General features: G+C 37.5%; 3 protein-coding genes across 13 annotated transcripts in view; 1 reads left to right on the forward strand and 2 right to left on the reverse strand.

Moving 5' to 3' along the window:
• Positions 1-4,804, reverse strand: part of LOC100175027 — a 7,323-nt gene extending 2,519 nt beyond the window's left edge. The window contains exons 1-8 of one of the 7 annotated variants that reach the window (XM_026835882.1): positions 3,665-4,804; positions 3,409-3,482; positions 2,542-2,672; positions 1,236-2,395; positions 839-992; positions 630-716; positions 211-503; positions 4-145 (exon numbers count right to left, since the gene is read on the reverse strand). In XM_026835882.1, coding sequence (XP_026691683.1) covers positions 4-145; positions 211-503; positions 630-716; positions 839-992; positions 1,236-2,395; positions 2,542-2,672; positions 3,409-3,470 — 2,029 coding nt within the window. In that variant the 5' untranslated portion in view covers positions 3,471-3,482; positions 3,665-4,804. Of the gene's footprint in view, positions 1-3; positions 146-210; positions 504-629; positions 729-838; positions 993-1,235; positions 2,396-2,541; positions 2,673-3,408; positions 3,483-3,664 lie in introns of all 7 variants that reach the window. The other 6 variants (XM_026835879.1, XM_026835880.1, XM_002122522.5 and 3 more) reach the window with 6 other exon arrangements.
• Positions 471-15,281, forward strand: part of LOC100184643 (exocyst complex component 1-like) — a 31,722-nt gene continuing 16,911 nt past the window's right edge. For 2 of the 4 annotated variants that reach the window (XM_026835869.1, XM_026835870.1), the window contains exons 1-2: positions 13,133-13,321; positions 14,497-14,630. In XM_026835869.1, the coding sequence (XP_026691670.1) occupies positions 13,198-13,321; positions 14,497-14,630 (258 nt within the window). In that variant the 5' untranslated portion in view covers positions 13,133-13,197. Of the gene's footprint in view, positions 561-12,190; positions 12,311-13,132; positions 13,322-14,496; positions 14,631-15,281 lie in introns of those variants that run through there. The other 2 variants (XM_026835868.1, XM_026835871.1) reach the window with 2 other exon arrangements.
• LOC100178354 lies at positions 4,959-12,296 on the reverse strand. Of its 2 annotated transcripts, XM_026835867.1 has the most exons (9): positions 12,136-12,296; positions 11,945-12,059; positions 11,282-11,336; positions 10,428-10,479; positions 7,723-9,730; positions 7,433-7,499; positions 6,950-7,115; positions 6,304-6,483; positions 4,959-5,298 (listed from the first exon to the last, which is right to left on the reverse strand). In XM_026835867.1, exons 4-9 carry the CDS (start codon positions 10,468-10,470, stop codon positions 5,141-5,143), a joined length of 2,622 nt encoding a protein of 873 aa, XP_026691668.1. In that variant the 5' UTR covers positions 10,471-10,479; positions 11,282-11,336; positions 11,945-12,059; positions 12,136-12,296; the 3' UTR covers positions 4,959-5,140. The 2 variants fall into 2 exon arrangements, with proteins under 2 accessions (XP_026691668.1, XP_002121269.1); XM_002121233.4 differs by having other exon boundaries at positions 11,945-12,180.

Raw genomic sequence — 15,281 nt, forward strand, 5'->3', positions numbered from 1 at the left:
CACCATACAAATCTGCAGGTTCTTGGTCATCGTCAATAAACGCTTCCCACATTTTAAAGTATTTTGTAATTTTTGGTAGAATTCCACAAATTGCATCGACAGCATTGAAAGCTAACGTGTTGCTGATTAAAATCAAAGTCTCGATCTATAATTATATTCAAACACGTATTAAAAAGGTCCTTGACATTCCTAAGCTTTGTATGTACTTACAGATCCAGGCATAGCTTTAATTCCATCAGCAATATGGCGAAATTGGTCTGACGTCAAGTAACATGTATGTAGCTCAAGGCGTGTTATAGTTTTTCTGACTTTTTTCATAACGTACCCCAACGCAAATGCTTCGCTAGTTGTGAATCGAATCCCTGTGAAAATAAGGTGGGCGGGAAATTCGCGAACTGCCTGCTCTGTGACGTTATCATTGTTGCATTCCCGAACGTCGCCCAATTGTGATTTGAAAAGAGTGAATCGTTCTCGAACATTGTGATTAACAATTTGATAATGACCTGGAATAAAGAAACGTTACTGCTGCGTTAGAAGTGCTGGCTATGTGCAAGTTAAAGGTAAGATTAGATATGACCAGAGTCCTCTAACTCTAGATATAACTATAGGACTGTTTATTTATATGAAACCTGGATTTTGCAAGTCGTCTGTGTTCATTGTTGTTTGGGGTATAAGCTTCTCCAATAATACCTGGCGTTTTCGTGCAATATCTGCAACTGACAAACCGCCTGTAAAGTTTAACTGTTATTGAGTTTGAGGTAAAGACCGTGTTTTTATAGTTTATACATATATATTGCTATATCATTACTTATCATATAGTATGTAAAAGTTAGTGTACCTGTCCTATGAGTTGTTGTTTGATCGTCAACCAACAACCCACAGAGGAATCTGCGAACAGTTGACCAGTGTCCAGTAAATAGTTTGTTTTGACAGAATTCAGAAAACTCTTCAACTCCCATGTGATATTTAATGTACCACGCTGTCAAATACTCCTATATATCGGAATAGCTTGTTAAAACCAGTAATTCATAACTTTTTATTCTGCTGCTCATGCTACCAGGCGTAATATAATATATAAATTAATGTTTTTATTTACCAGTGGGCGAAATTATATAGGCATTATAGTTTTCTGTTTAAATAACCATGTTTTATTGACAGTATAGTGAAGAAAGTAAAGACAGGCATAGACATTAAAAAAAAGTTAGTTTTAAATAAGGTAGCCAAAGTTTATGAACCTGTGTGCACTGATGCGTGAAGTAAACCTTTAACTCGCCTTCGAATATTCTGCTTCCAATGCCTTTGTATCCAGGTGTGACAATCACTAAATCTTGAACCTTTTTGATATCCAGATCTTGTGTTAAGAGATCTTCATGACTTATTACAACCTTCTTTTCACTTGTTGCTTTGTAAGCGATAACAGACAGCTGGTCCCTTATTTCATAGATATTGTTGTCTGCCTTTGAGTATTCAGAATGTGCAAGGTTTTCTAGTACAGTGGAAAATACTCTTGTAATAGTGATGATGTCTCCCACATGCCTGGAGGGGTTTAAACAAGCCATGATTGTGTATTGCAACATGAGTGGGTTGTGGCATATTCCAATTAATTGTGGGGCAGATGATTCAAGCGTGTTCCAAATATCTTCAGCACGGTGTCCAGCGAAAGCACGGAACAACCTTTTCATGTCATCATATGAAAACTCCCACAAATGCACAGTTAAATCAGGCCATACACTTTTGTGAAGAGATACCAAGCTGTGGGGCCGGGAAGTGAATATCACCATTGAATGCTGAAGGAAACGTTTCTGAAACAAATTCCCAACAATAACAGAAACTTCAAGCTTATCTGTAATGCGACATTTAGGCGGTGCATTTGTAATTGACCATCTTACTTGATCATAACCATCAAATATGAAGACACATTGCTCCTGGTTGTCTAATATCCACCTAAATGCGAGGTCACATACCTCACGAGTTAACTCAGGGTGTTGGTTGTCTATCAGCAGTTGTTGTAGAGTCAATTTCTCAGTGTAGTTCATATCCATGAACTTTAAATGGAAGCAATAAAGTGAACCATTCTCAGCAAGTCTACGAGAACAGGTTGTTTTGCCAGAGCCAGGGTAACCAATAATGGCCATTCTTTTAAACTCATGCCTCTGTTCAAGCAGCTGATCAAAACGAATATTTGCTTGCACATATCGATTGAATGTAGATGGATTATATTCCTCATCAGCCAATGCAGCTTCACCACCAAAGAACCAAGTATTTTCTATCAAAGGGTGAACTACTGGTATTTGGCTTAGATCAACATTGTGCTTGTCAATCACATCTAATGCCCCTTCAATATGATTTCTATTGTTTTCCATTACCCTTCTTATTGCTTCTTCTGGTGTCATAACTGGGTAAAACAAATTAATAATGTTGATGTGACGTAATTTCTATTTTTGAATTCCTCTATTCTTAAGAGATTAATATTCCTATCTTCAAACACCTTCACCTTTTAGGTTTCGGTAGTCAAATTTATTTGTTTTTAGGAATAACTACCTGGAGATGGTGGTATAACTGGTACAGCATTGGATCGTTGGTAATTATGAATATGAACATCTTGCGCTGTAATTCTGGAAACGGTTTCTCCAGTTTGAACATCCATTTCAATTCCTGATTGTGTTTCATTTCTGTGAAATAAAAGGTTTGAAGTGGCAAATCGCTAGGTTTTTTTACAGGCGCCGATATCGGTCAAAAAGTGCATACAATTGTGGGGGTATTCCATTACAGTGTTTACGTTTCAGATATACTGTAGCATATAAGCTTTATTTTCGCATTGCGTAAAAGGCTCTACAGGAACGCGATATATATTTTATTAGTTGGTTAAATCTGTTCGTGTACGCCAAAGACGATTGCATCCATGTAGAATAGTGGAAGATGAGACATCTTTTTATTCTATTTTCGCGTCCCATTTGTTAGTAAACAAAGAACATTTAAAGTATCGTAAAACCGTATCTTCATGACTTCCATAGACCGTTATGTTAATGTACAGTAAGGTGAGGAAAGATGGGACACATTTTAACTGTATATTCTCGTCCCATTTAGTTGTAAACAAAGAACATTCAAATATTTATAAAACTATATCCCCACGACTCCCATAGACCATTGTTAATTGTTTAAAACACTATCAGGATACTTGGAAATTATTTGCTAAAGGTGTCCCATCTTCCCCCACCCCACTATATATTAAACAAGATCTTGATATTTAGGTGTCCCGTCTCCCCCACCCTACTATATATAAAACAACGAAGGTACTGGAAATATAAATGGGGTACATTTGCAACGTTATGGCTAACTATAATATACTCAATTGGTCGTGGCGACGTATTATAATTAAAGTATAACCTAGTTAACTTGTAAGCCAACCTGCGGTTAGTATTATCTCGGGCCGACGTTGAAGGTTGTGTGTTTTGTGATGCTTCCGTCATTATAAGAGGAATCTGTACATTTATAACGGGATCGTTAAAACTGAAACGATAGAGCTATAGTGGACGTTTGAATTGGCGAATTAGATATAGTAAGATTGGGAAGTTAGGACACATTTTCATTCTATTTTCTCGTTCTATTTGTTATTAAACCAAGAACATTCAAAGAAATACAAAACCCAATCATAACGACTTACGTTGTTAATTGTTTAAAACACGGTCAGGATATGTGGATATTATTTGCTGATGGTGTCCCGTCTTTCCCAACCCTGCTATATAATATGCTTGTTAGACATTTTAACTACAGTAGACTGAATGTTGTAAACTATCAGCAAATAAGCGGGCACGAGGTGTATGAATCAAGACACCCGTGTCATGAATAGCGTGGGTTTGCCTTTTCCCGAGTATATTAACAAACGATCTCCGCAATACTAACTCATGCTCATATACATACACCGCGCCAAAACGTGAAGAATCAATGTTCTATAATAGGACCGGGCGCCCACTGTGTTGGTTCCCTTTCTGTCTGCGATAGAATAAACGTATGTATTATGTAACCCTGCTAAAAGGGAATTATAAGAAATCATACACAATTGACAACGTATTTAATGTTCATTTTTTTGGTTATTTGTACGCAGCATGTCGACTTGACAATTAAAGGCCCGTGATTGATAGGCCACAAGTTAAATTAAAAACTTGCCAGCATTCACACAAATACATTTGCCACAAACAAAAACATATATCGTAGTAGTATACTGTGAAAGTTCTTAATACATTGCATTCACGTTAAAGCCTACTAACATATAATACTTACACTTGTTTTCTGCAATACAAATACTCTAACTATTCGTTTTCTTTTCTATATGCGAGACATACATCTACCTTAACCTGAATCTGTAAACAGGAACACGACACTGTCGTTATCCCACCCACCCACAATAACGTTCTAGTCCAGTGGCGTTCTTTTCTAAAGGTTTTTATGTTTCCCTTTTTCACTCTAGTCGAGTAGTCGGCATATGTCACGTTCGAGTGAACTGAAATGTGGTGCAATATACGGCAATACCTCCCGCGTTGGTCCTCATTGTAACTCCTAAACTAAATCCACATAGGGTTTTGGATTTTTCTTTGTATAGAATAGAATTCCCCGTCAACTTAAAAGACACTCTAATTACGTACCATGGTCGAAGGGTTTTGCTTTGTAAACCCACTTTATTTTAGCATGTTATATAGATTCCTACGTTTAAAGGATTTAAAACTGTAAGCAATTTCTAACAGTTTATAGTACACCATACATCTACGAGACGAAACTAAACTAATCTTAACTTTGCGGCACCAGGTTATAGGTGTTTTGTATAATTAAAGCCCACCCTTATAGTTCAAAGAACAATAGCATTTGTTCTAATGAAAATATGCAATGCTGTCTAAGGCGTATTATGGCCTTCTGGTTGTCCAAATTGTCAGTCTTATTAACGCAAAGCATAAAAAAGTCAATGACAAAGCTACATATTTATTGTGGAAACCCCGCCATGCGAAGGTAAATAAGTAACATTTATCCATTCAATGAACTCCGCCCACAGGCAGTACAACAGCTACATGTGTATATATTGTGACTTTAAATTGTTTGATAACCACCGCAAATGGTGGTCAGTCTTTGACGAAAACGTCCACAACGTTTACTGTTGCATGGGTTCAGCAAAACGTTGTTGAAGCGAATTCTCCGCTTCTTTAAGTTGAGTTAAAACTTCCGCAAACCCTTCTTCTTTTTCCAGCTCAATCTTCGTTTCTTTGAGAATTTCTAAAACTGCCTCCATTTCCAAACCGTCTGCCTCATCTGTGTCAAAAAATACAAGATGATTCCAACATATATATAGTAGGGCGGGGATAGATGCGACATGTATTTATACTATTTCTCGTTCCATTTGGTAGTATAGACAAAGAACATTCAAAGTATTAATTCTTCTACCACTACACTATACCATAATTGGTTTACCACATATAGTGGTTAAAACGCGCTATCGACGAACGAATAAGAATAGCGTAACGTATATCCTCGCGTGACGGCCAACAACAGCTAGGTAATCCTTTAGCTGGTGGCCACCTGAAATTTTGGTTTCAAAATGTTCTATAGCCCTCACTGATACCTGCTGTCTAATTTTTTTTTCAAAAAAGTCGGGCGTTCGTGTCGAAAATTAACTTTAAAAATGCGCAAAAACATGCTGTGTCACCGTAATTCGTCTGATTTGCGTAAGGTTAACGATTTATTACGTCACAATCGCGGTCTGTTACGTCACAATAGTGGTATATTACATACGTTATAAGACGGTATAGCCTTGTTTTTCCCCACTGTTTTAACGTAGGAATCAAACGTAACAATACGCATTCTATGACGTAATAATCCAACCTTGGTTTAATTCATAACGGCTGATGTGGAAAATACGGTGACGCAGCACGATTTCGCGCACTTTCAAAAGTTAATTTTGGACACGAACGCCCGAGTTTTTTCAAAAAAAAAATATACAATGAGTACCAGTGAGACCTAAGGAACATTTTGAAACCAAAATTTCAGGTGGCCACCAGCTAAAGGATTACCCGACAGCTATACCATGCCTATGTCCTGTTTCACACATCTTGTGTCCGCTTATAAGTTACCACGTATGTAACTTTGTGAGTGTATGTTTCGGAGGAGTTTTTAAATGAATGGCTGACCATTTGGAGAACCTTATAGTGACCACTGGGTCAAATAATCACCGTTAAGTGACTTGCCCAATGACGCGTACTTTGTTTTGTATTAAGCGATTTCGTTATAGGTTTCCAACACTAACTTGCCGCTGTTTACCTGTATCACTTGTCTCCATTACACGGTTCGCTGACTTGACCATCAGCTTGGCAGAATCGCCCATAAGAATCGGGCCATTCCTGAATACAAATGCCCCCTTTGCGAGGTTGAACGCTTTCATGGCTGTTCTGGCTGCTTGTACCCACTCCCTTGTTCTTATGTACAAATCGGAGAGTTTGCCTGTTTAATACAGTTTACTTTATAATAGAGCAATGAAATTATATTATAGTAGGATGGGGGAAGATAGGACACCTTTTCATTCTATTTTACCGTACACTTTGATAGTAAATAAAGAACATTCAAGAAATTATAAACCCTTGTCTTCGCGACTTTTATAGACCGTTGTTTAAATCACGACCAGGATATTTATATATTTTGTGCTAAAGGTGTCCCATCTTCCCCCACCCCACTATACGTATATTTATCCGCGAGAAACATTTCGGGGCAACGACATTAGTCTTTATACCACGAGGTCATATTTTATGCACCTCGTTCAGTTAGGGTGCGGTATACCAGTGCTATAACCCAGAAGTTTCGTCTATGCAACATACCAACAACATATTATTCCCAGCTCCCAGACTGCTGGCAATGCTATATACAAACACACACGGCGTTATATCTTGCCCAAGTTCCTATGCTTTCTTACACATGGTTGTTGCGACACTGCATCGTTTCTCTCCATCCGACCCCAGCGCACATTTCCTAACAGAAATCGACTCCTTGTATTTTGCTTCTGCTTCTTCATACTTACCAAGCTCCTTATTACAATCTCCCATAAACCGGAGGTACGAAGCTATGTTCACATCTGCAGTCTGTAAATAAAATGTGGTTAAAAATAAAAATAAGTAACTTGCAAAAATAAATGTCAGGTGTCTAAAAATGTTGGTGTTTTCAACTTTGTATATTTTGTCTGGTTTTATTCATAGCGGGTTTAAACAATTGCCGTTTAGTTACCTATTCGTTTTTTGCTGTTTTAATTTATTTAATTTTCGTTTGACAAACACGTTTATATAAACATATACTCTCCCTTCGTGGCCAGAAATATAACCAAGCTGTGGATCAGTGTCATATATATCGAAACATTAACGTATAATTAGGCCTAAAAGATATAGATTTAAACTTTACTTACTTGTCGTCCTATCAATGCTCTTTTCATTTTCAAAACCTCTTCGTATGTTTCCAATGCATCTTTGAAACTGTAACAAAACGAGCTAATGAAAAAGTTGTTTTGGTTTAGTGAGTTTTTATACTTTTCTGTTCAGCCGTTCTTACCAGGTAAATACAATATTTGTTGTCTTGCCCACGAATACACACGCTATGTATCGGTAAGGATTCGCCAATCATCGTACAAGTTCCATGCAATTAAGCGCCTAAGTACTGCACAACGGCGCTAGATTAAAGTAAGCATATCGTACTTACTTTTTCAAGTTCTTGTAGCATAAAGCCATCCCGTTCCTGACTTTTATTGTATCATGGTTGATGGCTGACTTGTAGAAGCCATCGTAGTGATCCCTGGATTCTTGATAACTCGCAAGGGAGGCTTCGTAGTGGCCTTCCTTGTAAAACATCCAGCCTTCCGAGTCTTTTATATCTGCCAAACCCTTTAAGCACTCTTGTGGCAATGTTCCTTTCAGATCCTCATAGATTTTAACCGCGTCATTAAGCCTTGATTTTGCTTCTGCTGTGTTAATTTCAATTAAGCATTGAGCGTGAAGACTTAGAGACTGTGCCAGCTCTAACCGGATTGTTGGGTCTTTACCCAACACTTGTCTGCGATGTTTCACGGCCTCTTCGTACCATCGGCTTGCGCTGCTGAATTTGAGCGAATGCACCCACGATTTTCCCAGCAGTTCATTGCTAGCCGCCAACTTTCGATTGTCCGTTGTACTTTTCAAGGCCCTTTTCAAGCATTCTCGTGCTCCTTCGAAATCTTGCAGAAAGAATGATATTTCCCCATGCAAATGCCAGTCAAACCGTGATTCCAAGTAAGCATTGATTGCTGAAGGATTAGATTCACCATCACCTTGCACAAATGCTTCCAGTGCTCTTTTTAAGCCAATTCCAATCTGAAAGAAATCTAAAATCCCTTGCTTACCAATTGCGTCTATAATAGGTTGAGCCGTGAGCTTACTAAGTACAGATATGGCGTCGCTTCTTAAATACAGCTTTAACTTTGCTTCTTTTACAAGCGACTCCGCGTAGCGTAAGTTGTGAACCGACTTGCTTGAAAATTCTCCCAATATCTCAGCTGATGACGTCAGAGCTTCTCCGACGTCACCGCTTAACATCTTAAGATGTGGAATTAGCATTGGAATTGAATGAAACAAGGAACGCTTCAAGATCTCAGGAGAACCAAGGTTTTCTTGGGCGATGGACACTCCAAATTGCGCAAGGTCCTGTTGCAGTTTACTTCTACGTAACCCAACATTAGACTTATAATATTTTTGCAAACCGGAAGTGGTCGTTTCAATTTTCTTCTTAAAATTAGAAGTGTCTCCAAACACAAATTTAACTCTAGCAAGTAATTCTTGTTGCACCAATGCTTCTTCTGTTTCCTCGGATAGAGAGGTTGTTGTATCATCAAGGAATTTAACAAATTGGTCACCAAAGTGTAATTTTTCCACAAATCGCTCAGTAATTTTAAATTGCAAACCATTTGGAGCAAAAGCCTTCCAATCAGTAGCTACATCAAGAAGGTTAAAGTTTGTCGACTCTTCTTTCGCATTTTCAACCAACTGAGTCTGGCCTATGTTCATCATGATTACATTGAACAGTGTACCGTAGCATTGGAAGTATTTTCGTACCCCCTCAACGTTATTCTTTTGATCTAACAATAAGAAACTGTTGAATGCATTCTGTGGATTTGCGTCACCTAGTGCTGGATGCCCGGTATCTACATGAGCGAATGGACAAGGCGCAGAACCAAGCATTGTCTCCACTTCCCCAGCAGCACAAGAGAGCATGCCGTAATATGCCTTGTTCAGTCGTTCATTCAATTCTCTCATTTCTTCAACCTTTTTCTTCTCATTCTCTTCGTTCTGGTCTTCAGAACTGTACTTACCGAGCATAGGTGCTGGAAGTGAACCCTCCGCCTCCCGAACAAGTTTTATATGAAGCGTTTTCACTTTTTCTATCGCATTAAGGACGTTGCCATCTGCTCCATTACATGACAAGACCACTTCCTGACCAAGAGCATTTAACCTTTCATTCATTCTCTCTGCTTCTACACCTTGATTACCACTTAAACTTCTTCCAGCTGATAAGAACATTGATCTTTGCATAAAAGTAACGACATTCTGCTCTCCATGACTGGTCAATTTGTCGGCGCCATCCAGAAGCATATCAAGAGATAAATTTTGCGGGGCTGTCTCCTCACTTTTCCCGCAGACGTCTTCAAACAGGTCAGCCTTCTTTTCTTTTGGTATTTCTGTTAAACAAAGTTTATAATACAACCTTATTTTTTACTATTTAGATATATAGTAGGGTGGGGGAAGATGGGACACATTTAGCACATAATATTCAAGTATCCTGATCGTGTTTTAAACAATTAACAACGGTCTATGGGAGTCGTGGGGATAATTTTTTATTATTCTTTAAATGATTTTTGTTTACAACCAAATAAGACGAAAAAATAATTGAAAATGTGTCCAATCTTCCCCCACCCTACTATACTATAGGCTTTATAACGAAGCTCTGTGCTACCAATAATACACACATGATGTTACCTATTCAATGAAAAACTACTACAGTTATAGGAACTCGTAAAAACATGGAATAACAATTCCTAATTCACAAATTGACTGTAAAAGTGAACCATGTTTTGACAAACATCTTGCTTAATTCAGTAAATCAATAACTAATTGTGTACCTCTCTATTTAGTAACTGTTTGTTTTGTGTATGTAGTAAGTATATACTTTTATTACTATTCAGCAAACATCAATAAATTTGATTGGAAGTTATTTATCCTCACATATAACGGGCAATGACAGTCGTTATAACTTGAATGTCCTGTATTAGACACTCCGTGCCCGCTTGTGTAAATTAATAGGTGATTCATTTTGGAGTGGGTTTTTAGTGTAATATATATGGCCGACATTTTAGACAACCATTAAACACAAAATACCTTCAACTTTTGTCTTCTTACTATCTTGCTTCGAGTCTTCCATATTTGTCTTCTGTATAAACGCAGGTTAATAATGGTTAGTTTAATTATTGCCTTTATATATAGCAACAATATACAAGTATAGGTCGCTTTAGTTTCAATATGCTATACATCAAATTCAAAAGCTGCCATGGTTCTGCGTTGCTTTGAATGTGGGTGTTTGTTTACCACGAACTTCCCCCGCTATTCAGAATCTCGTGTATCCGGCTATATGACTTTACATGACAATGAATTCAACCCATAGTATTTGTACATTGTCCACATAATGAATAGAGCGGCCAAAGTAAAGTGCCTACAATCGCTTGGTCTGTTTTATAATAACGGCCGGGAGCGTTGTGGTAATACATATAGTAGAGTGGGGAAGTAGACGATACACATTTAGCACAGAATATTCAAATAGCCTGACCGTGTTTTAAACAATTAACAACAATCTATGGGAGTCGTGAAGATACGGTTTTATAATTCTTTAAATGTTTTTTGTTTACTACCAAATGGGATGAGAAAATAGAATAAAAAGGTGTCCCATCTCCCCTCACTCTTATATCTACTTTGACCAAGTTTTTAATAAACGTTGTACATTTGTTGTCCACACAAGTCAGAATTAAAGTGAGTTAACCAATCCTATACGATATGGAATCGCTTTATCTGGTAGGACGTCCAATATTTTTGCAATTAATAGGCGTTGGTGACAAAATACTTGTAACCTATACGGATGTAACAGCGATAATTCCTTTGTTATAATTAAGATGAATTTTATAACCTTGTATTTAATAACACAGTTACACGATCCATTATTTTTATCTTTATTACTTTACCTTTGTGTCGCTTGTACTTCGTTTAGAAATCGTCTCACTTTGTTTCTCGACGAATCTGTACAGAATAAACAGCTTTCAACGCCTTCAGCCCCATATAATCGAGTCTATAGTTCCTCTTTTGAGAATTATTGCGCCATGAATATAAAACGCACCTCGCTAACCATAGCCTATTTACCACGGTAGAGTTTCAAATTTCGGTTCCTCACACCCTACAGGTGGCGAAACAATTTTAGGTTCCCTAATTTGCCCAAAAAAGGTAATGTAGTGTTGTGGGGTAAGATGGATGCCATTGGCACATAGTATCCCATATTTCTTAATATAGTAGGGTGGGGAAGATGGGACACTTTCAGCACGGAATATTAAAATAGGATATAGTTTTATATATTTTTAAGTGTTCCTTGTTTTCTAATAAAAGGGACGAGAAAATACAGTTAAAATGTGTTCCATCTTCCCTCTACCCTCCCTTGTTGTGTTTTTAACAATTATATCACGGTTGTATAATTCTGTACATTGTTTCTTTACTACCAAATTGGTCGATAAAATGAAATGAAACATGAACTATTTTACCCCAACCCATTATAAACAAAAATAAAGAAAAAGGTAATGTATCGGCGCCTATAAAGATTGGAATTTAAATTTCACTCGTATTGAAACTTCACTTACCTTTGGCGAACTGGATTGGGTTCAATCAATGTGAACACTGGTTTAAGAGCAGGAATTGCTTTAGATATTTGACCGCGGTTTTCAATTACGTAGATAGCGCCTCGAATTAAAACTGCTGTAATTACAATTGCTAATTTAAACTTCATTTTGCCTCAAACTTATATCTTCAATAGTCACAATATATCTCCTACCTTCTACACAATACCAACGTCACAGACCTAACATTATCTGTCGCGTGCTTTATAGCTTTACCTTCGCGCCGAAAAGTTTTACACTTCGTTGGATTCAGATTCTCGTTACGTGGGAAAGCACCCGGTGTATTGAACCACAAACAAGGGACATGATAAAAGCATGCATGTCCTATGGGTAAGTTAGTGACCAGTTGTTCCTCATATACTGCTTGTATATTAGGGGCGGGAGAAGATGGAACACCTTTAGCACATAATATCCAAATATCCTGACCGTGTTTTAAACAAATAACAACGGTCTATGGAAGTCATGAGGATACGGTTTTATAATTCTTTGAATGTTTTTATATACTATCAAATGGGACGAGAAAATAGAATAAAAATGTGTCCTATCTTTTCTCACCCTGAACACGTCACACAGTTTTAACCAAAGGGTTTAAACCTACCTACCATTATTGCATTAGTGATGACATAATATTCTACCCCCCCCTCCCGCAAAAAACAGACTTACCTTTTTAAACCCTTTCAATGCCAAATACAGCGATTAAAAGTTTTTTTATTATAAACTTTCACGGCAAATACGAGTCTTTGTACTTAAAACTTGTTTTACGTACCCAACACGTAATTCGCTACAAAGACACAAATTTTTGTCCGCAATCGCAGCACAGTGGTTACAAAAGGGCTGTGGGCATGTTTGGCAAGAGATTTATTTAGTATAGTAGTCTCTTCTGTACTGTGCTGTCCAAATTGTCAGCCATTACGAATACAACACTCATATAAACGAATTCCGTATTAAATGCAAATTTTCATTCTTTTTGTGGATAAGGGTCCGTACATAAACAATCGTATGTAAAGGGGATTAGTTTACTGTACATACGTGCATTTATTTTTTGTTAAAGTCTGGTTCATACCATACCGGTACTTACACTCCCCTATAAAAGATCCGGTGTCACTTGCCATTCTAGATCATGCGCCGCAAATATTACGACCGCAAATCCGCGCTCAAAATTTTTTTATTATTGTTTTGATTTTAAGCAATACTAGAATTGTAAATTTAGGTAAACAATGACAGCAATAAAACACGCATTACAACGTGATCTTTTCACCCCACAAGACGAACGACTTCTGGGTGTCGTCCATATTGGTAAGGCTGGTGGAAAGAAAAAGAAAGCGATTTTATGCGCGTCAGGTAAGAATGAAAATGAATAATTTGTACAATGTGTATTTAAGCTATTCTATATGGATTTTTTTGTGTGGCTTGCTGTTCATTAAACTTACACTCATAAACAGTCTTCCGTGACGTTACAAATTGGGCAATACATTAATTGAGCAATCAATTAAAAATGATTCCTTTTGATGCAGTATGTCATAGGCCATACACATAAAAATAGGGCTAATACATGTCTATCTAAAATGACAGTGCACATGTTATAGTGTTTATAAATAATGTAAAACCAACTTCCTTATTCTCGTACAGCTCACTGCTCACATGCCAGACTGCAGAGTATGGCAGGTGCACGCGCGATTTTTTTACAGACTTTCGGTTATGCACGCCACAATTTGTCCTACGCACGCCAATTAATTAAACAAAGAAAAAAATACGTATTAAATTAAGTAAGATTTCCTATTGTGGCTTGAAAATGTACATGCTTTGCACGCAGATTTTTAATGATAGCACGCGCGAGAGCGAAAAATAACCGTCTTGCACGCGCGAGATCTCGTCAGGAACTGCCATACTTTGCAGACTGGCTCACATGACTATTTTGGGTAACAAGGTGCGGTAATCCTTTAGCTGGTGGCCACCTGAAATTTTGGTTTCAAAATGTTCCTTAGGTCTCATCGATACCCACTGTATAACTTTTTTTTGAAAAAACTTGGGCGTTCGTGTCGAAAAATAACTTTGAGAATGCGCGAAAACATGCTGCGTCACCGTAATTCGTCTGATTTGCGTAAGGTTGACGATTTGTTACGTCACAATAGTGGTATATTACATACGTTACAAGACGTTATAGCCTGTTTTTTTCGCATTGTTTTAACGTAGGAATCAAACTTAACAATACGCATTCTATGACGTAATAATCCAACCTTGGTTTAATTTATGTGGATCGTGGAAAATACGGTGACGCAGCACGATTTCGGGCATTTTCAAATTTAATTTTCGACAGGAACGCCCAAGTTTTAAAAAAAAAAAATATACAGTGGGTATCGGTGAGACCTAAGGAACATTTTGAGACCAAAATTTTAGGTGGCCACCAGCTAAAGGATTACCACAAGGTGCACCATTTTATCATTATTGCCCTGCTGGTATACAGCTTTTCTTTATTGTATTTTTTACTGATTTCACAATAACTCTTCATCCTACAGTAACCACTGAACGACCAGTCGAAGTTTTCATCAGCAAGATTAAAAGAGCGGAGAAAGGCGATACTTATAAAAAGCAAAAGGTTTGGCATCTCAAGGAACTTAAAGTGGTGAATGGGAAAGAAATTGGGGGAAAAGTAAGTAGTGGAACTTGTTTTATTGTAACTCTCAGCGGTGTAAAAAGTGTCTATTTTCGATGCCGCCGGCATCGGCCGGATTTTTTTAAAACTGCCGGCAAAAAACGGCTGACGTGGGAATCCGGAATTTATTTACTTCGCCGGCTGCGTAACATTTTGTTTCGTGTTAACGTATGCGTAAGTTACCTATTCGTGCAGTTCTGACGTAACAAACAGCTTTATATTATCATAAATCCGGCATTTATGCGGAGACAATGGCAATTGTGACGTAACATTACCAGCTATGTCGTAATGCACTTGCGGTATTTGATTGCGCCATAATAGGGATTGTGACTAATGTTATACGTAACAAGACGAACAAATATTTCAACTCGTGTTACGGAATATAAAACACAGACAATCTTAAAGCACTATTAAATTCCCGGTAATTATTATTACAAAGAAAATTCGTTGTAGGTAGAAACGTGCGAGTTTTTTAAACTGTAGTTGGTAATCGCCGATTAGTTTTATAGTTTTATTAAAGTAGCAATCCTAGTAGAGTATTCATTGCTTAAACTAGCGTCTGTTATTAATTTCAATGTTGACCGGACAAAGTTTGTCGCGCGTAGTATAAATGACACTATGCTGTATTTATTAGAAAAGCTCAGTAGC

This window comes from Ciona intestinalis, chromosome 9 (genome assembly GCF_000224145.3).
Source record: "Ciona intestinalis chromosome 9, KH, whole genome shotgun sequence".
In the NCBI taxonomy this organism is placed as follows: Eukaryota; Metazoa; Chordata; class Ascidiacea; order Phlebobranchia; family Cionidae; genus Ciona; species Ciona intestinalis.

Bases quoted from the DNA above. Each gene is read 5' to 3' on its own strand.
- LOC100178354 (XM_002121233.4), bottom strand. From the start codon at position 12,090: ATGAAGTTTAAATTAGCAATTGTAATTACAGCAGTTTTAATTCGAGGC. The intron at 11,337-11,944 runs GTAAGTGAAGTT...TATTCTGTACAG, and splicing joins CCCAATCCAGTTCGCCAAAG to ATTCGTCGAGAAACAAAGTG. The intron at 7,116-7,432 runs GTAAGTAAAGTT...TTTTATTTACAG, and splicing joins GAGCATTGATAGGACGACAA to ACTGCAGATGTGAACATAGC.